Source organism: Anabrus simplex, chromosome 6, assembly GCF_040414725.1.
Source record: "Anabrus simplex isolate iqAnaSimp1 chromosome 6, ASM4041472v1, whole genome shotgun sequence".
Taxonomy (NCBI): Eukaryota; Metazoa; Arthropoda; class Insecta; order Orthoptera; family Tettigoniidae; genus Anabrus; species Anabrus simplex.
Genome location: NC_090270.1, coordinates 121,373,639 through 121,396,702, shown reverse-complemented (window position 1 = coordinate 121,396,702; position 23,064 = coordinate 121,373,639). Strand labels below are relative to the sequence as shown.

The window sequence follows — 23,064 nt, the reverse complement described above, 5'->3', positions numbered from 1 at the left end:
TCCCAATATGTAACTTTAAAAGAGAATAGATGCTAAGAGTCGTTACATTTTAGGGAAAAGTTACATGGTGGAAACGCTTCGGACCCGCCCCGAGAGTTAAACTGCTGAGCTAGCAAGAAAAGAAGTTATTATACGGCCATTACCTGTTGTTGAACTGCTGCCCGAAGAAAGAGGCGCTACCGGCCCCCTGCTATGTACTTTACACACTGAAAGATGGTACAGAAGTGGCCCGGAGACCCTAAAATCAGCAGTTTATATACTCTCGCAGAAAGTTCGAGGCGTTTCAGGAAGGAAAACACCCGCCCACAAACATTTTATTGGTGGATAAAGAAAACCCCTACACAAGATGAAGAAGAAACACATTATTGGTGGAAAATTAATTAAAGAAATTCGGGATAGGCTAAATTCAAAACAAGGGGAAAGAAAGGGTTAATATTGCCAACTTAAACAATGACTGAAAGAAATTTAGCAAAGAACAAACTTTTGAAATTAAATTTTCTCCAAAAAAAAAAAAAACCAGTTCTTTCACTTCGCACTAGGGTGCATCGTTGTAGTTCTTCAGTAGTGTCCTCTAGAAGAGAATGTTCACACTTCTTACTACAAGCAAAACAAAAATACGTCGAAAACAACACAGTTCAGAAACTTCAAAATTTCCAAGTAGTGACATCTTCAGGGTAACTTGAAAATTAACACATAAGACAAAGTTCAGACTTCTTCCAGTAGGGGGGGGGTTTCAACTGGCGCAAGGTTTGAATTAGCGGCGTGGAGGTGTACCACCCGGTACAACCCCAATGAAGGTCTTTCCTTATAATAACACCTAGATACTTACAATGATCCTCAACAGGAAGTTTCACCCCATCAACGCAGTAATTAAAACTGAGAGGACTTTTTCTATTTGTGAAACTCACAACCTGACCTTTAACCCCGTTTATCAACATACTGCTGTCCATCTCACAACATTATCGAGGTCACGTTGCAGTTGCTCAGAATCTTGTAAATTATTTATTACTCTATACAGAATAACATCATCCGCAAAAAGCCTTACCTCCGATTCCATTCCTTTACTCATATCATTTATATATATAAGAAAACATAAATGTCCGATAATACTGCCTTGAGGAATTCCCCTCTTAATTATTACAGGGTCAGATAAAGCTTCACCTACTCTAATTCTCTGAGATCTAATTTCTAGAAATATAGCAACCCATTCAGTCACTCTTTTGTCTAGTCCAATTGCACTCATTTTTGCCAGTAGTCTCCCATGATCCACCCTATCAAATGCTTTAGACAGGTCAATCGCGATACAGTCCATTTGACCTCCAGAATCCATGATATCTGCTATATCTTGCTGGAAACCTACCAGTTGAGCTTCTATCAAACCAGTTATTAATTTCACAAACATGTCTAATATAATCAGAAAGAATGCCTTCCCAAAGCTTACATATAATGCATGTCAAACTTACTGGCCTGTAATTTTCAGCTTTATGTCTATCACCCTTTCCTTTATACACAGGGGCTACAATAGCAACTCTCTATTCATCTGGTATAGCTCCTCCGACCAAACAATAATCAAATAAGTACCTCAGATATGGTACTATATCCCAACCCATTGTCTTTAGTATATCCCCAGAAATCTGATCAATTCCAGCCGCTTTTCTAGTTTTCAACTTTTTTTTTCAACTTTCAACTTTTGTATCTTATTGTAAATGTCATTGTTATCATATGTAAATTTTAATATTTCATTGGCCTTAGTCTTCTCCTCTATCTCGACATTTTACTTGTAACCAACAATCTTTACATACTGCTGACTGAATACTTCTGCCTTTTGAAGATCCTCACATACACACTCCCCTTGTTCATTAAGTATTCCTGGAATGTCCTTTTTGGAACCTGTTTCTGCCTTAAAATACCTGTACATACCTTTCCATTTTTCACTAAAATTTGTATGACTGCCAATTATGCTTGCCATCATGTTATCCTTAGCTGCCTTCTTTGCTAGATTCAATTTTCAATTTTCTGGTAAGTTCCTTCAATTTCTCCTTACTTCCACAGCCATTTAACTCTCTTTCTTTCCAGTCTGCACCTCCTTCTCTTTATTTCTCTATTATAATAAGGTGAGTCTTTACCATTCCTTACCTCCCTTAAAGGTGTAAACCTGTTTTTGCATTCCTCAACAATTTCTTTAAACCCATCCCAGAGTCTGTTTACATTTTTATTTACCGTTTTCCACTGACCATAGTTACATTTTAGAAACTGCCTCATGCCTGCTTTATCAGCCATATGGTACTGCCTAATAGTCCTACTTTTAAGACCTTCCTTTCTATCACATTTATTTTTGACTATGACAAAAACAGCTTCATGATCACTAATACCATCTATTACTTCAGTTTCCCTATAGAGCTCATCTGGTTTTATCAGCACCACATCCAGGATATTTTTCCCTCTGGTTGGTTCCATCACTTTCTGAATCAGCTGTCCTTCCCATATTAACTTATTTGCCATTTGTCGGTCATGCTTCCTGTCATTCGCATTTCCTTCCCAATTGACATCTGGCAAATTCAGATCTCCCGCTACAATCACATTTCTTACCATGTCATTTCCCACATAGCCGATTATCCTATCAAATAATTCCAAATCCACGTCAGTGCTACCCTTTCCCGGTCTGTACACTCCAAATATATCAAGTTGCCTATTATCTTTAGAAATGAGCCTTACACCTAGAATTTCATGTGTCTCATCTTTAACTTTTTCGTAGCTTACAAATTCTTCTTTCACCAGAATGAATACTCCCCCTCCCACCATTCCTATCCTATCTCTACGATACACCCTCTAGTGCCGTGAGAAAATGTCTGCATCCATTATATCATTTCTCAGCCATGATTCAATTCCTATTACAATATCTGGTAAATATATATCTATTAAATTACTTAATTCTATTCCTTTCTTTACAATACTTCTACAGTTCAAAACTAACAATTTTATGTCATCCCCACTTGATTTCCAGTTCCCTGTTCCCTTATCACCGCTCCCTAGGCCACCCTGTTTCCCTGAATGTACCTCCCTATTACCCTTCTAAAGGAATTTCCTAACTTATACGTACCACTGCGGTTTAAGTGAAGGCCATCTGAGCGCAGATTCCTATCTCCTACCCACCCATTAGGATCTAGAAATTTCACTCCCAGTTTCCCACATACCCACTCCATAGTCTCATTTAAATCCCCAATCACCCTCCAGTCAGTATCCCTCCTACACAGTATTCCGCTAATAACAATCTGCGCTTTCTTAAACTTCACCTGTGCTGCATTTACCAGATCCCACACATCTCCAACTATGTTGGTACTTATATTAGCTTGCCTTACGTTGTTGGTACCAACGTGAAACACTACCACCTTCTCCTTCTCCTCCTCCCTCTCTTCTACTTTCCTCAACATCTGCCACAACCTAATTCCTGGATAACATTCTACCCTGGTTCCCTTTCCTCCACACACTTTCCCCACATGTCTAACGATGGAATCCCCCATGACCAGAGCCTCAACCCTACCCACCTCATTTGATCCCCTCCCCTCCTGGCCAGCCCTATCTTTCCTGATAGCTGCAGAAGCTACTTCCTCCTCCCTTTTCTCCTTCCCATGACCCTGTTCCACCTGTCTTTTCCTATCCTCTACTCTACATTTCCCTTTCCTACCTTTTTCCTTCCTCCTACTTCCACACATCTCAGCAACAGTTCCCTGTCCCTCATCTTCCCTCTGTTGTTCTACCTGGAGTGACTCGTACCGATTTCGCACAGACACCTGTCCTGAATTCTGATCCTGAACAGAGCCCTTAGCCTGCAATCTCCTTCCCCTTAGAACATTAGACCACCTGTCTTCTACAACTCCCCCCTTTCCATCCCCTCCCTCTTGTACACCTACTGTAACCTGTACATTGTTTGAGGGAGTCCTATCTTCCTTCCTGTCTTCTGTGAGAATCCTAATTATCTCCCTCAAACTCTCCAACACCTCCCTCATACCCCTCAGTGCCTCGCCACAACCACAGTTCATACACTCGTGCTCCTTAGCCATTCTTATGGAAAAAATAAAAATAAAAATAAAATAACTTATTTGCAAAAAATAAAAGAACGGAGGTATGTATTGTCTGGGATAGTACTCAAAGATCACACAACAATACGGTAATTAATATACGACTACACTACAATACTACTTAGTCGTACTCTTTTTTTTTATCCTACAACCCCTAACAGGATAAAACCTGATGTTAATTACTGAATATCGAAAGTAATACACAAGAACTACACAATTCCAAACTACAATTAAGCCTATCCTAATTACAACAACAGAATTTTAGTAAGAGATTCTATGGATACCTCTACTACACCAGTACTACACAAATATTTTACAATAATAAAATAAGCACACTAAATTCTAAATTACTTGTATACTACTGTACAGTACACTACAGTAATTTTTAAACTACTTTCAGACGTATCCTAATTACGATACTGGTACCGTATGTCACTACTAAGCACAAACAGAAATGAAATTTGCAAGAACTACTGTACTCAAATATTACCAACAAAGCTAAATGCTTAGACAAATTATATTAGTACTACGCTCTAATAGATACACACGAATACAGCAGGCAAGATACGGCACTATCTAAATGTAGGCTACTGTATCTACACTACAATTTTCAGCTGAAGTGTGATTATATGAACTTTTACCACTGGTGGATTAGTATTATTTTCCCTACTACGCGGGGCGGAGAATAAAAGTGTCCTTAAATGCTGAGAATATGAGGTTGCCTACTATAATTTCTGTCAAAACCACGCCAGAGGCTCGAAGTGCAATATTATTTGTCTCATTTCATTGTAAAAGACAATTTATTCTTTGTTTTCATTAACATAAATTAGTGTAAACACTTAAATCTGTCAAAGTTAATGTAGTTTATGGATCACAAACATAAATGCTTTGAATCCTTTTGAATGATGTCAGAGAATTCAACAACTACTCTCTCTTACCAACTAAACAACCTCAGTACACCCACTCCCTGCTTGCTAATCTCAATTCACACGACTTTCATTTATTGGGCTGTAAGTCTGAATTTACAGTTAGTAATACCCAGTACTATACAATGTATTTACACAGACTATAAATTTACAGCAATGTAGGCCTAGCAACCTGTAAATTCAGGAAGTCGATGGTTCCCCAATAAATAAAATCAATATATATATATATCTCTCTCTCTCTCCGGATGTGAAATATGGACAACATACCAGCACCATGCAAACATGCTTGAAATTGTTGATCAAAGATGTCTCAGAAAGTTATTGAGAATTATCTGGCAGGATAAATGTACAAATGTCAACATTACTGTGTCCCTATACAAGTACTCTACTATGACCTAAAGGAAGGTAACCTCCATGTTGGAGGTCTGAAGAAGAGGAATAAAGAATGTTTCAAAGCCACCAAGAGTCAGTGTAATATCCATACTGACAACTGGGAAATTTACATTCCGGACCATTCAACCTGGAGAAATAGCATCCATCAAAGAATAACACTATTTAAAGAACAGACAAATTATATTGCAATGGAACAGCATACTCAGAAAATAAGTACCTGCAATGATTCTAATGTCTTGGTAATAACTTCGTGTGACTATTTCTAAAATCAGATCAAAAATTGGATGTATGGCTTTTCAGGCGTTTGCTCTACTAACCAGCATTTCGTCTTAGGTCCGACACTAGACTCGTCAGAGTGGGATGTGTCAGACCCTACCCACTGATGCTGGGGTGTATGCAGGTGAACTTATCAGAAGCTTCTTATGTAGCACAGTCTGATAACTGCATACGGGAGATAAAACTCCACAATGGAATTAATGCCCGCCTAGCAATTCCAAATGGTAATACTAAATTCCCATGAAGGGAATTAGATATTTTTCCACCGATAGAGCATATCAAAAATCAGATGGCGTTTGCTCTACTAACCAGCATTTCGTCTTAGGTCCGACACTAGACTCGTCAGAGTGGGATGTTTTTTTGATATGCTCTATCGGTGGAAAAATATCTAATTCCCTTCATGGGAATTTAGTATTACCATTTGACTATTTCTAGTCGAGTGCATCCCTAGTAAGGCAGACCTTCCGGTGAGGGTGGGCGGCATCTGCCGTGTGTAGGTAACTGTGTGTTATTGTAGTGGAGGATAGTGTTATGTGTGGTGTGTGAGTTGCAGGGATGTTGGGGACAGCACAAACACCCAGCCCCCAGGCCATTGGAATTAACCAATGAAGGTTAAAATCTCCGACCCGGCCGGGAATCGAACCTGGGACCCTCTGAACTGAAGGCCAGTATACTGATCATTCAGCCAATGAGTTGGACAATGTCTTAGTGAAAATGATTTATATGGAAAACGATGTACTGATTTAAAAAATGTCAACTAGCAAATACAGAATTTATGCAATATGATATTGATTAGATTTTACTGAATACTATATGGAGCTTGTACCGAGTAGAGTGGCCACACGTGATAATGTACTACAACTATGGAGCCAACCTCTGCAGCTGGGCGATAAGTAGGTTTGAATGCCACCGTTGGCTGTCCTGAGAACAGTTTTCTGTGGTTTCCCATTTTCACTGCCAGGCAAAATGCTAGGACAGTTCTTGTTCATAGGCCACTGCTGATTCCTTTCACCTTCTTATCCAATTTCATTCACCATCATTCATTTCATCTTCACTGGTTCCTTAACTGAGGTTGGCATCAGGAAGGGCATCCGGCCATAAAATCCTCATTACATCCCCGACCCTGTGTCAGGAAATGGGACCAAAGGGTAGACATACTATTTATATAGCTTGTCATTGTTGTGGTAAGTGATATAAATGTGTCTGTTTCCACAGAACAAACCACCCCTCATCTGCTTGCATAACTTTGAATTGCTTATCTTTAATTTGTCATGTGTTTAAAAGTTTTGATGTGTTTGTTATGTTGTCAATGCATGATCAGGAAATGAGGAATAAATTTGTCAATGGTGATTCCACAGCAGTAGCGGCGATTAGGAATTAGAAGAAGTTGGGGGGGGGGGGCACAAAAAGGGATATCACGGAGGGGGGAAGATATACATCAAAATTGAAAGAAGTTTCTATAAAATGGTAAGTTTTTTATTATCTCCAAGAGATTTTTGATAGAGGGTTGACAGTCTACCAACTCAAGTACGGTAATAATAGTGCTATATAGTGGGTGAGTTGGCCATGCGGTTAGGGGCGCGCAATTGGGAGCTTGCATCCGGGAGATAGTGGGTTCGAACCTCACTGTTGGTAGCCCTGAAGATGGTTTTCCATGGTTTCCCATTTTCACACCAGGCAAATGTTGGGGCTGTACCTTAATTAAGGCCATGGACGCTTCCTTCCCACTTCTAGCCCTTTCTTATGTACTTAAAGTCAAATAATAATACTAGATTATAAATTCCACCTGTTCAATACACAAGAGTTTTTTTTATTTAAATTTAAGAAATAGTTCTTAACATATTAGATATTGGGTCATGTTTCACCCATAATGAGGCATCCATCATCAGCCTAAAAATCTCATACCTGAAAGAAAGATAGATCAGGATCCTGATTGTTCTTATACGTCTAAAATATATATATATAAGAGAATACTCTTTCAGGTACAAATGTGTATAAAATGACTATCAAGTAGAATATAAGTACTCTTATGATAAAGTCTTATAATCAGTCCTTATTGTAGATCTTTATGAGTGTCTTGTTTTTTAAATGTGGTAGCAAGTAGTTAGTTAAAAGTTCAATGCAGCAATTTACATATTTTTTTTCAAACTTGACCTGCTGACCTTCATCAAAGTTGCTATGCACCCCAGTCAGGTTACCCAGACAGCAAGCCCCTGGGATAGTGTTCATGTGTGTCTATGATAGTTCGTCCTGAGCGAGCACATATTCATTGGTAGGGACCTCAATGGGCACGTAGGATCAATGAGGATAAATACCCCCGTGTAAGGTGGAATGACTATGGCTGCTGCACCCTCAACTGTGCAGAGGTGCACAATCCAGTCACTGACAATGCCTGCTTATAGAAGTGGTCAGCTCACCTTATCACTTATTATAGTGACAGACAGACATCCCAGACTGACTATGGCACTGCAAAATCAAACTGAACATGAACACTAAAGTTGTTCCATCAAACATTATTGCTCCCCAGCATGGCCTTCTGGGCCTCAACCTCATGATTGATCTTGGATGGCAAATGAGGCCCTGCATGACTGGGCCTGAACACATTAAGTGGTGGAAGCTACTCGAGCATAAGAGTGAGTTCGCAGATGCTCTTTGTACATTGATCCGGGAGATAGTAGGTTCGAATCCCACTATCGGCAGCCCTGAAAATGGTTTTCCGTGGTTTCCCATTTTCACACCAGGCGAATGCTGGGGCTGTACCTTAATTAAGGCCACGGCCGCTTCCTTCCAACTCCTAGGCCTTTCCTATCCCATCGTTGCCATAAGACCTATCTGTGTCGGTGCGACGTAAAGCCCCTAGTAAAAAAAAAATGTACATTGATCATTGACCCAATCGAACTGGTAGAAGCCCACTGGAATAGTTTTGCAGACCACATTTATTGACAAGCAAATCTGGTAGTGGACAGACACCATGCAGGCAGCGATCAAAGAGAAGAAGCTGGTCTGTAAGTCTTAGCAAGCCTCATGCCTCAGTGCCGATCACCAGCAGAACAAAAACCTGAAGTCTGCAGTGAAACGAGCTGTTGCAATAGCGAAAGACCAGCACTTTGCAGAGCTGTACGAATAGCTGGGTACACCAGTGGGGACAGATAAAATCTTTCGCCTTGCCAAATCCTGCCATCGGTCAACTTAGGCCATGTCATGAACATCAATGACGAGAACCATCAAGTCCCCTGAGATTCAGCTGAAATTCTGAATAGATGGAGTAGCTGCTTTTCCAAGATCAGCAACAAGGAGTTCCCACCAATTCAAAGACCTAGCAGTAAGGATGGGTTATGAATGGAGTCGCAGAGTGGAGACTGCTGCCTTTGGAACCGACACTCTCAACTCCAACAAGCGTTATGGTGTTTTTAGGAGAATTGCACCTTTACAATAAAAATTAAAATTATTCCTTTCAGAAAAACATTAAATCACAGTACATATTTTGTCCTCATTGGAAGATGTCTTCAGCCATCAAAGTTCAAAAAACAAAAACAGAACAATGATATATATTTGGACTTTGAAAGACACTGGTTAATTCTTGGTATCTGGTCCTCTATGTGTTGTGTTCAAAATATGTCACATTAAATATTGTCACATTATTATGCAAGCATCTTGAATTAAAAACTATGGAGTCTAGTCAAAAAACACCATTATAAAAATATACAACTTCCATAACACACATTTTACACCTATGAGAATACACTGCGGTGTTAAGTTTAGATTCTGTTCCTAATGGACCATAGTTGAATACAGATCTTTATGCATAAAATTCTGGAAATGTATCAAACATCTCCTCTTGAATTATAACTTTATCTTCATATTATAGTCTTTCCTACTTTTAAAAAATTTCATTTTACCTTTTCCATCTACAAATGTCATTCCACACCATCTCTCTATTGACAGCTTAGTCGAGCAACTCGTCTGCTTCCCAGCTCAAAGTCGTCTGCTTCCCAGCTCAAATTTCGCTACATTTTAAAAACGCTAATCTTTGTCGGAAATCACATTGGACAAATTGTGCTACTTTCCTCTAGATTTTATCCATTTCTTGAATCCAGTATTCCTGGTGAGGGTCCCATACTCTGCAACTATACTCTAATAGGGGTCTTACCAGTGACTTATATACCCTCTCATTTACATCCTTACTGCAGCCGCTGAATACTCTCATAACTATAATAAGAGATCTAAAACCTTAATTTACAGCCTTGTCAATATGAATATCCCAACACCCATGTACTTACACTGATTCCCATGAGGTATTTTCACTCCATTAACATGGTTTTAATGATGGTTTTGATAAAATTGAGAGGACTTTTCCTCTTGGTGAAACTAACTACCTGACTTTTCATCCTGTTTACAATCGTACCATTTTCTCCTGTCCTTTTCAACTTTGTCAACGTCTAGTCGCTCACAATCCTGTAACCTATTTATTATTCCATACAATATATCATCATCTGCAAAAAGCCTTTCTTATGATTCCAGTTCTTTATTCAAATCATTTATATATCAAGCTAGTTGTACTTCCTCTTAGAACAATAAGCACTGTCATCTGCTCAGTAGTCGATGAACATCATGCAACACTGCTCGAGGGCCTCATGAACGGGTCACCACTGAATGATTAACACTATACATTTACCTTCAGCTGAATCCACGTACTGGAGATCATTGGGGTACATCTTAATTAAGCGTTTAATGACGTCTATCTGCTCGAGGGTCTGCTCCACAGCATCCTTGTACTGTGATTTACAATCTGCGTACGCCACCCAGAACTGTGAACATTACATACAATAACTGAAATGAAACTCAAACGTAATGAAGATTTTTGGCTAAAACTATTGACTAATTTCTTTGGAAAGTATATTTAGAACTTATAATGGGAAAGGAGAGTGGGTTTCTATTTTTTTTCTTTCTAGTAATCCAATACTATCAGAAAAAAATGCAGTAGAGTCTCACTTAACTGACCTTCACCTCCAACACTCGTTTCATCCAAAGTGTTTGTAAAATGAATTTGGCTAAAATTACACATAAAAATTGGTACAAATTGTACTTTCCCTTGCTGTGCTACTCATATCTAGACCAGAATGAACTTCAGCACACCTTTGATGAAACAAATACCTGTATGCAGATGTGACTAATGAAAATCTCAATGAGTGCTCTAGATGACCTGTTTTTAAATATTTTTTTCCAATCTGAGCTATGTCACACCAATACAGATAAGTCTTATGGTGACATTGGGAGGAATGGAAAGGAAGTGACCATAGCCTTAATTAAGGTACATCCCTAGTATTTGCCTGGTGTGAAAATGGGAAAGCAAAGAAAACCATCTTCAGAGTTGCCAACAGCGGGGTTTTAACTCACTATCTCCCAAATTCAAACTGACAGCTACGTGACCCAAAGTGCACAGACACTTGCTCAGTGATGATCTGTTTGAAGTGACTGATGAAGATATTGTCAGCATGGTTAACAACAATGAAAAATAAACAGAAAATGAAGAAAACATGTTTGATAAAGGTGGTACCAAGATAACACACAGTGAAAGATTCAGAGCCATTGAGGCAGCATTGGAATCAACAGGAAGAAATCTCCAGCACTTACGTTTTTATTATACGGAGAATGAAGATATGGCAATGAAAAAAAAAAAAAAAAAAAAAAGAGCTGCCAGGCAATCAACATTCTATTACAATTTAAAAAAAAATAAAAACAAATTCACATCTTTTTGTGTTCATATTTCTAATTGTATTGTGAAGTGATCGTAAATACGAAGTGCATCAATAATGAGACATCTGTAAGCACTCATGATATTATTTTATATCTTCCCCTCTTAACTGACATTCCCACTAATCTAACATCCTGCCGACCACTTATGTTGGAGAAGTGAGATTCTGCTGTAAATAGAACTTATGTATTAGATATTTGCTGAATCAAATGAGCATCCTTTTCTTCCTTTTAATGTTTTGTTATGAGCTAATGTCTTAGTAATTATGTTTTCTGATTTGTTAATTTATATCTTAATAAGAAAGATGTATTTCTGCAACAGGATCTAGAATTTCAAGTGGAATCCATAACACAGGGACATGACTTTCCCCTTTAAAAATTCCAATATAAGGTATTTTGCTGGGATTCAAATCTGCATGAATTAGTGATAAGTTAATGAATCTAGACAAGTATGCATTGCACCAAGATATGTAGAATATGATAAATGGTGCCATCTCTTTCAAAATGTAATGGGATTCTTTTAAAGAATACATGTAGGTTAATAACTAGGTTCAAAGCCACCAAGGACTCGCTCACAGCAAATGGCACGATGGCCTCAAAATGGCTGGTGATGTAGCAGCAGTACAATTATTCCATGCAGTAGGTCTACCTATGACAGTAAGCCTCTCTCACGTCTTAGGTCACTGTATGTACAGTCACTCAAAAATAAAGTGAGCACATGGTATTGTATAAATTCCTTGCAGGACCTTTTTCCTCAGAAATAAATGACCAGTAATGTTTGGTGCGAGTATTCACTAAGTTTGTATCTACGTGGGAGGTGAATTACATTTTGATAACTGAAATTAAGTCGGATAAAATTCTTCAAAGTATTGCTTGTCATCTATTTCATGCTCATCTGGAAGGTAATAATAAATGGATACGTCATAATACCTGGCAATTAGGTATAAAATGCCTTTGGGTGTGGCGAACTCACCATAATAATAGCCTCTATGAAGCATTTTTTTTTCTCTGCAAATAACCTCCTTGTGGGTGGGGTTATCTTCCAATAAGTAACCAGGGGAACCTGACCCCTACAGAGCGCGTCCCCAGGTGGCGGATAGGGGGCCCCTACAGTATGTAGGGCTGGTTGAAATAACCAATACAACCCGCGGACCAACAGGTAGCCCAATTCCTGGGGGTTTTAAAATACTGGGACACCCTCTCTCCAGGGGTCATAAATATGGAGGGCCCTTACCCTGGGTTAAGGGTGAAGACCTCAACGGCATCTACGGCGGAGAAGATGGACTTCGGTACGGCGGAGACGGCGGAAGAGGCAACCCATCCTTCTAGGGTGTACAGATGGAACCTACTGCCTTGTAGGACGAGGAAGGCATCCTCAAAGGCTAAGGGAGTAAACCCTGAAAGAAAATCCTCTTATGCGTTAGGCCTAGCAAGTCAGCAGGAGAGCATTGAGTACAGTTGCTTTCAATAAGAAAAAGAGCCTCGGAAAGAATATTATAGACCGGACTGACACGTCCTCTCAGACAATTGTAAAGTATGATGACCGTAAGGCTGATGATATACAATGTTCTGAAAGGAAACCCCAAATAAAAAAGAGACCCAAATACCGAATTGGAACTATGAACATTCTATCATTAACTGGAAAGTTAGAAGAACTCCTAGACATGATGGATAGAAGAAAAATATCAATATTGGGATTAAGTGAGACCAAATGGAAAGGGATTGGAATTAAGACACTTCGTGGAGATTATAAATTATACTGGAGTGGACAGGAGAAGGTAGCAAAAAATGGTGTTGGATTCTTAATTAACGAAAGGACTGATGCTACAGCTGAAGTTATCTGCAAAAGTGATAGAATCATTAAAATGTTCATGAAACTGGAGAACACTAAGTACACCATCATACAAGTGTATGCCCCACAGACAGGCTGCAGTGAGGAGGACAAAGAGAAATTTCGGCAAGACCTGGAAGATACAGTTAATGAGGAAAATGTTGTTATTATTATTGGAGATCTAAATGCGCAAGTTGGGGTAGACAGACTTGGGTACGAGAACATCATTGGTCCACATGGATTTGGACAAAGGAACCCAGAAGGAGAACAACTATTAGATCTGTGCAGAAGAAATGATCTTATAATCAAAAATACATTCTTCAAAAAAAGATACAGTCACAGAATAACAAGGTACAGTTGGGATGGCCAGTATAGAACATTGATTGACTACGTAATCACAAATAAAGATGGTGGCAGGTACATCACAGATGTAAAGGTCATCCCTAGTGAAAGCATGGACAGTGACCACAGATTGCTGGTAGTAGACTTCAAACATAAGGCAAATGAAACGCAGAAACTTATTACGAAAAAACCAAGGGTTAAAACTTGGAAGTTGCAAGAAGTCCAAATAAAGGAAAAATACAAAAGGATTCAACAGAGTTTGCCGAAGTGTGAAGTAACCAGCGTTAATGAAGAATGGAAGGCCTTCAAAGACACCTTTGTGGGAGAAGCCAAAAACCTATGTGGAGTTACAAGTTCTATCAAAAGAAAAAAGGAGACACCATGGTGGAATGATAGAGTAGACACCATGGTGGAATGATAGAGTGAAAACAGCAGTGAAAGAAAGAAACCAAATAAAGAAGGCACTGGACAAGGAAAAACAAAAACAGGGACAAGAACAAAATGAACAAGAAATTCAAAGACTTCAAGGAGTATACAGGAACAAGAAACTTGCTGTAAAGAACATTGTAAGGGAAGAAAAAGAGAAGAAATGGAATGAGTTTGCAGACAAACTGGAAGAGGACAGTAGAGGAAACATGAAATTGCTATACAGAGTAGTGAAAAACAAGCGAAGGGATCAAGAGACCATAAAAGCAATAGAACGTGATGATGGAACTCTGGCACAAGAAGAGGGAGAAATTAAACAAGAACTCAAGGTCTATTTCGAAAAGCTGTTGAATGGAGATACAGAAAATGTAACAACGGATAGAGGAGAGCCAAGCCGAGGAACCACAACTGAACCACCAATTACATGGCTTGAGGTTGAAAATGCGCTCAAGAGCATGAAGAAAGGAAAGGCAGTGGGCATAGACGAACTAAGTGCAGATATGCTGAAAGCAGCAGGAATTCCAGGAATCCAGTGGCTCTACAGACTGCTCAACAAGATATGGGAGGAAAATACTATTCCTGAGGACTGGAAGATGGGCATCATTGTACCTCTGTTCAAGAAAGGAAGCCGACGAAAATGTACTAATTACCATGGTATCACACTACTGTCTCATGTCCTGAAAATATTGGAAAAAATAATAGAGACCAGAATCAGAGATATTGTTGAACCAATTTTGGAAGAAGAGCAGTATGGTTTCAGACCAGGAAGGTCAACTACAGACCTTATATTTGCAATTAGGATGCTAATGGAAAAATACTGGGAGAAGAACAAGCCTTTATTTTTAATATTTTTGGACATTGAGAAAGCATATGATAGTGTACCAAGGGAAAGAATTTGGCAATGCATGAAAGAACTTCAAGTGCGAGACAGCCTCATAGACAAAGTGAAAATGTTGTATAGTGGGAACAGAAGCTGTATTCAAGTAGGATGTGGTTTGTCGGACTGGTTTGAAACAAAGAGGGGAGTGCAGTAGGGCAGCTCATTGTCACCACTTCTATTTATTATTGTAATGGATGTAGTAATGAAGTCTATTAAAAGGAAAGAACATGGAGATATCAAAGCCTTCACATTTGCAGATGATGTTGCGATCTGGAGTGACTCAGAAGAGGAATTGGGAGAGAGAATACAAAGCTGGAATGAGGAGTTTAAGAAATATGGTTTAAACATCAGCAAGACCAAGACGGTGGTGATGAAAGTGTATGGGGAAGGAGCAGAACCAATAGTCATGTTAAATGAAGCTCAACTGGACAGCGTTCCAGTTTTCAAATACTTGGGTAGCATTATATTAAATGACAACCTAGCAAAACATGAGGTGAACAATCGAATCAATAAGGCAACACAATTTTACCACCAGGTAAGACACCTGCTGTGGGATGAGCAAATACCCATGAAAACAAAAATGACATTGTACAAGTCCTATTACACACCAATTCTTACATACAGTCTCGAAACCACAACACTGACCAATAGAGATAATTCCAAACTTCAGGCAGCTGAAATGAAATTCCTACGCACTATGATCCAGAAAACCAGGAAAGACAAGATTAGGAATGAGAAAATTAGAGAAGAAGTAGGAATAGATGATTCTCTCCTCAATAAGATTCAAATATCAAGACTGAAGTGGTTTGGTCACATGAAGAGGATGCCAGTAAACAGAACTGCAAGGAAGGAATTTGACAGAAAGGTAGAAGGAAGACGACCCGTGGGAAGGCCACGAAGGAAATGGATAGATTTAGTTAAGAGCGATGTACTGCTGAGAGGTCATGATTGGGACAAGTTGGTGGAGGAAGAATGGTACAAGGACAGGATGAGATGGAGGAGGCTCATATACCACACCCGGGAAACTGGAGATGGTTTAGGATGATGATGATGATGAAGCATTTCGGTCAGGTGACTACCAAATTATCAACACAAAATCAAACAGGGGAAATGCAGGAGTTGGTTTAATAATGAATAAGAAAATAGGGCAACGGGTAAGCTACTACGACCAGCATAGTGAAAGAATTATTGTCGTCAAGATAGACACCAAATCAATGCCCACCCCAATAGTGCAGGTCTATATGCCTACTAGTTCAGCAGATGATGAAGAAATTGAAAGAATATATGAGGAGATAGAAGATTTAATACAATATGTAAACGGTGACGAGAATCTAATTGTGATGGGAGACTGGAATGCAGTGGTAGGCCAAGGAAGAGAAGGTAGTACAGTAGGAGAATTTGGATTGGGACAAAGGAACAAAAGAGGAAGTCGGCTGGTTGAATTCTGCACTGATCATAATTTAGTCCTTGCCAATACTTGGTTCAAACACCACAAATGACGGCTGTATATGTGGACGAGACCTGGAGACACTGGACTTCATTATGATCAGGCAGAGATTCAGAAACCAGGTGTTGGATTGCAAAACTTTCCCAGGAGCAGACGTGGACTCTGACCACAACTTATTGGTCATGAAATGCCATCTGAAGTTGAAGAAATTGAAGAAAGGAAAGAATGCAAAAAGATGGGATCTAGACAAGTTGAAAGAAAAGAGTGCGAGGGATTGTTTCAAGTAGTGATGGGACATTCGATTCATTTGATTTCGTTCACGTTACTGAATCGATACAGTGATTCGATTCACGGCACATTAGAGTCACCGCTCCTACTGTATCTGTATAGTATGTAATGGTAAGACAGCAGGAACAGCATTCATTGTTCGCTGCTGCGATCTGGTCTTCATACTCCGAACTCCTTTCTTAGAAAAAAAATGCTCGTCACTCTAATACATCGAAGGTTTCCGGCGACGCAGGATGGGAAAGGTCCTGGATTATGAAGGGAGCAGCCGTGGCCTTAATTAAGGTACAGTCCCAGGATTTCATGGTGTATAAATGGGGAAACTACGGAAAACCATTTTAACGGCTGCCGACGGTGGGATTCGAACCCACCATCCCCAGAATGCAAGCGCATAGCTACGCGATACTAACAGCACGTCCAACTCGCTAAGTCATTTTTGAAAATATGTATTTTTCTATCAGCAGACAATTTTTTTAAATCGTCATATTTTGTATAAGGCTACCCGAGATGTACAGTAGCCCACTGGTTTTCTCATTCAACATACTGTTGGTTAAGTTATTGCGTCAGTCGGCTCACTTACTGTCCACATATTATTGAAGTCTTGTGCAACGATGTGACATACGAACTGAGACAATACTGAGAGGAGCCGTGTGTATCTTGTGTCTCACTGAGCCGCAGTCGTTCACGATTCTTTCGATGTGCCATGATTCACTGTCTCGCTGCAGCGGAAGCTCGGCTCTCCATCAACGTCCAGTGAGTGCACCACTCAGCACTGTCCGCTGCGAGTAAGCTGAATTGTGTGCCGTGAGCTCGCCGTTCCTGTGAATCGATTCACTCGGACACTTGAATGAATCGATACACTGCTTCGAATCATGCATTCAGTAGCCAACACTAGTTTCAAGGAACATGTTGCACAAGGACTAAATGAAAAGGCTGAAGGAAACACTATAGAGGAAGAGTGGAGAGTCATGAAAAATGAAGTCAGTAGGGCTGCTGAAGAAATGTTAGGAAGGAAGAAAAGATCAACTAAGAATCAGTGGATAACTCAGGAGATACTAGACCTGATTGTTGAACGACGAAAATACAAGAATGCTAGAAATGAAGAGGGCAGAAAAGAATACAGGTGATTAAAGAATCAAGTGGATAGAAAGTGCAAGGTAATTAAGGAAGAATGGCTGAAGGAGAAGTGCAAGGATTTCGAAGGCTGTATGGTCCTGGGAAAGGTAGATGCTCCATACAGGAAAATCAAGGTGTATGAATATTGAGAGCTCAGATGGAAAGCCACTTCTAGGGAAAGAAGACAAAGCAGAAAGATGGCAGGAGCATATCCAACAGTTGTATCAAGGTAAAGATGTAGATAATTTTGTTCTGGAACATGAAGAGGCTGTTGATGCTGATGAAATGGGAGACCCAATTTTGAGGTCAGAGTTTGACAGAGCTGTGAGTGACCTAAATAGGAACAAGGCACCTGGAATTGATGATATTCCCCCTGAATTACTGACTGCCTTAGGAGAAACCAGCATGGCAAGGTTATTTCATTTAGTGTGCAAGATGTATGAGACAGGAGAAGTCCCATCCGATTTTTGGCAGAATGTTGTTATACCTATTCCCAAGAAAGCCGGTGCTGACAGGTGTGAAAACTACCGCACCATTAGTTTAGAATCTCATGCCTGCAAAATTTTAACACGTATTATTTACAGAAGAATGGAAAAACAAGTTGAAGGTGAGTTGGGAGAAGATCAATTTGGCTTCAGAAGAAATGTAGGAACACGTGAAGCAATCCTGACTTTACGTCTGATCTTAGAGGATCGAATCAAGAAGGATAAACCCACATACATGGCATTCGTAGATCTAGAAAAGGCATTCGATAATTTTGATTGAACCAAGCTATTTATGATTCTGAAGATGATAGGGATCAGATACCAAGAACGAAGAATTATCTACAATCTGTATAAAAATCAGGCTGCAGTGATAAGAATCGAGAGCTTTGAAAAAGAAGCAGCAATCCAGAAAGGAGTGAGGCAATGCTGCAGTTTGTCCCCTCTCCTTTTCAATGTTTACATAGAACAGGCAGTAAAGGAAATCAAAGAGAAATTTGGAAAGGAAATCACAGTCCAAGGAGAGGAAATCAAAACCTTGAGATTTGCCGATGATATTGTTATTTTATCTGAGACTGCAGAAGATCTCGAGAAGTTGCTGAATGGTATGGATGAAGTCTTGGGTAAGGATACAGGATGAAAATAAATAAGTCCAAAACAAAAGTAATGGCGTGCAGTCGAATGAAGGCAGGTGATGTAGGAAATATTAGATTAGGAAATGAAGTCTTAAAGGAAGTAGATGAATACTGTTACTTGGGTAGTAAAATAACTAACGATGGCAGAAGTAAGGAGGACATAAAATGCTGAAGGTGAGATGGATAGATCGAATCACGAATGAAGAGATACTGAATCGAATTGGTGAGAGGAGATCAATTTGGCTAAATTTGATGAGAAGAAGAGATAGAATGATAGGACACATCTTAAGACACTCAGGACTTGTTCAGTTGGTTTTTGAAGGAAGTGTAGGTGGTAAGAACGGTAGGGGTAGACCAAGGTATGAATATGACAAGCAGATTAGAGCAGATGTATGATGCAATAGTTACATAGAAATGAAAAGGTTAGCACAGGATAGGGTGGCATGAAGAGCTGCATCAAACCAGTCTATGGTCTGATGACTCAAACAACAACATGAAGCATTGAAGTGGATTAGCCCAAAAGGTAGAGCATACCCCAGAAGCACCAGGGGAGGTGTGAGAAGTGGGTGAATGGAAGACAAAGGCAGACAGAATGAACTTTACGCGTTCACTGATAAGTGGATACCCTTACATTAACAGGAAAGATTGAAGAATTGATTGATTGTGTGGAAGAAAGGGGGGTAGATCTTCTTGGTCTAAGCAAAATTAAATGGAAAGGAAAAGGTAAGAGAAAGGTAAGAAAAGATGTATGGGCCTACACTGTACTGGAGTGGAAGAAAAAAATGGAGTTGGAGTTATCATAAGTATTAATCTGCATTAATTTGTCAAAGGAATTCAGCTGGTGAGTGAAATAATCCTGAAAATGAGAGTTAAATTTGAGGACCAGAAAGGGAGAGAATTTGTTAAAATCTTTGCACCCCAAATAGGTAATTGTGAGGAGATATTAGAAGATTTCTTAGAAAAAATAAAAAGAGAGATTTTAATGTCCAGGTGGAAATGGAATGATAGGGAAGAAGTTTTAGGATTGTTTGGATACAGAAAAAGAAACCAATAAGATGATCAGCTGACTTTTGTGAAAGAAATGGGTTAATTGTAGGTAACATCTGGTTTAGAGAAAAGGAACTCCATAAAGACCTCTACCAGTATATGTGGTTGGGGGCAAAGGAGAACAAAGACAATGATTGACTATTTTCTGGTAGGAAAAAAAAAAAAAAAAAAAAAAAAAAAAAAAAAAAAAAAAAAAAAAAAAAAAAAAAAAACACACATAGAAGTATTGGATGTAATCACAATACCTGAAGAAGAATTTCATGTGGATCATAGTCTACTGTTGGCAACTTTTATGAAGAGACTAGCAAGATACCCATGCTTCGCGACGGTATTATACTGTAATTTATAATTGAATGCTTAACATTTTATGAATGAGGACATTATATGCAAAACCCGCAAGTCCAATTTCTGACATTTTGAAGCTCTACACACCATTATGTGCACGATGGAGAATTCTTTGGTTGTATTTTATTACTCATAAGAAAAACCCACCATTTTATGTTATAAATGCATGTATAAATTTGCAGTTTCAAGCAGTAACCACCAAGTCCTTCGGGTCATGGCAAGCAAGAACCACCAAGTCCATAGTAGCCAATGAAACTGCTCATCCATCTCACGTGACATAGTTCATAGGTTTCATCTCACAGAGGTTTATCAGGTCGTAAGATCACACACATTTGTTTAAATTAATAATATGGAAGGCTGTTCTGTTAAAATAATTCCATGTCAGATCAAGAGAATAATACTGAGAAAAACAAGCAGTGGAGTTACAGTTGAGGGTTGGCGGAAGATGAGCCTGTCTGTGAAAGGAACGGAAGTGAATGTGTGCCTGATCTGAGTTATGTGTTATTATTCATATGAGAGTTTAAAAAATGTGGATGTTTTTTGATTGTCAAGATCTATTTGGTAAACCATAACTAATTCAATTAAAACATTATTCTTGAATTTACACTTGTAAAAAAGCTTTTTATTATTGAAATTTTCACAGAAAATACTTGATTACAGGTACTTAGCCTCTCATTCATCTACATTCATCTACATGACAGAATTTTTTACTGATGATTACTAACATGTTCCAACCAAAACCCTTCAAGTCCAGAATAAAATGCACATTTACAGCAAAAATAATAGGTATATGTTTATTTTTCTTTGCTCATATTATTCAATATTCCCAAACCCCTTACATATCTCTTGTCCAATACACACACAATAAGAACAAATTGTAAAGCAGAGGCACGCTTTTCTCAGTTTCTGAAAATCTTGTCAGTGTGGACTTGGTGGCTTTTGCATCTTATGTCCTCACATAATATGCCAAAATTCACAATCTGTTGGCAAAGTTCCTCCGATTTTTCAATTTTTTTTTTTTCCAGCAATCGATTTCATACTTCCCGGGCTAGCTCCAGTTATTCCGTCTGGTCAGTTGGGTACCTAAATCTTTGCTGTAATTTCCTATAAGCATTTTAATATGGATCAAATCCTTGAGGAGATCCGGCGTGGTGTCGTCTTGGGTGCCATGGCGGTACTGGACCCGCGGCTGGACTGCATTCGTTGTCATTACCCGGTCAGCACCCGTTCCCAGCACGGTCCGCACATTTTGACGATGTTCCAGAAAATGATGATTATTATTACTATTATTATTATTGTTCTGGATTCCGCAGCAAGATGCAAGACCGCTACTTGGCGGTAAATTTCATCTGCTGCCTTTGTAATTGCTGACAATGTGACCAGCACAATTGTCCTGCGTAGGCAAGTGCGTGGGATTTCTGGCTATACGAATGATATACTTCCGAGCATTACTGACCTGTTTATAGAGGTGAATATGGTCAATATCATTCCTATCGTTCATTTGAAATGTGTTTAAATTTTTATTTACTGTATGTGCCAGGAGAATCTACTGTAATCTGACTAAGTTCTTCAAAGGAAAAGATGGCTCTTGAAAACGAACCCAGGAAAGATTAAAAAATATCGGTTTGTGATTAGAATCAAGTACATTATGAAGAGTAAAATCAATTGGTCTCAACTCCTTTTCCACCCCACCGCCGTTAAGTCTATTCCCCCCCCCCCCAAAGAAAGAAGGTGTGTTTCTTTATGCTTAAAGGAGATTCCAAACACCAATGTTCATGTCTGTTACCTTCAGTTTTGAGATATAAGTTACCCCATGAAAAGAATTAACATTTTTCTGTTCCTTTCACACTCCCCCCCAATTAAGTGAATTTTCCAGAAAAAATACTTGTTTCTTTATTAGTAACATCTTCAGTTTTTGAGATATGAGTTCTCATAAAAGGAATTCAACTCCTTCTCACCCCCAGCCCCCAAGATGACTTTCCTCCAAAAACGCTTATTTCTTTGTTTTTAAAGGATATCTAAATACCAATTTTCACGTCTGTAATGTCCCCGTTAAAATTGGCGATATTACGAATATTTTAACAAGTGGAAAGCAAAAATTTTATTGTCTGCTTAAAACCGCAGCATGTCATCTGGGAAGTTGTGGCGAGCCGAGAACGAGTTTTTTTTCGTCGTCCAGAGGGGTGAGATTATCGGCGAGACTGTGCCAAGGTCGAAACAAACCACGTGACTGCCTTCGCACGCGCACAACCCAGCTTGTTTCTGGAATAGTCTGCGCAAATTAAAGGAGACCATCAGCCAATTACCGTTCTCGCTGAAGAACACGCCTCCCTGGCTAATTAGATAAAAGGCCTTGCTTCGAGTGAATCGCTCTCTTAATGCTTGTTCTCTTAATGCTCTTTATGCGTTTATTCTGAAGCTCTCTGAATATATTCTTCGCTCTGTGAGACATCACGTTACCGGACCACGTGGAAGGAAAATTTTCAAGTCTAGTCGACGCCCGTTCTACCAGAATTTAGTCTGATAATTAGTGAATTCTGTGGAATAAAAACGCCTAGGAGCCAAGTTAAGTGTGACAGTGTAGACGAGCTGTTTATATTCTGCGTGTGCTTGTGCAAAATACTTAATTTTGTCATCTCAGTTACAGCTTGTGACCAGCGATCTACGGAAGACGTCTTAGAATTGAACATCTCAAGATGAAGAATTCCGCAACCACCGGCAACATAATTTCATCGAGGGACACCCGTTGCAGAGCCTCCATGGAGCTGTAAAAATGTAAGGCGTCTCTGGTAATTGGAAG

General features: G+C 39.3%; 1 protein-coding gene across 1 annotated transcript in view; it reads right to left on the bottom strand.

The window, feature by feature from the left end:
* Positions 1 to 23,064, bottom strand: part of LOC136876173 (dipeptidase 1) — a 232,961-nt gene that overhangs the window by 60,002 nt on the left and 149,895 nt on the right. The window contains exon 5 of the mRNA XM_067149896.2: positions 10,350 to 10,482. Within this exon, the coding sequence (XP_067005997.1) occupies positions 10,350 to 10,482 (133 nt within the window). The remainder of the gene's footprint in view (positions 1 to 10,349; positions 10,483 to 23,064) is intronic.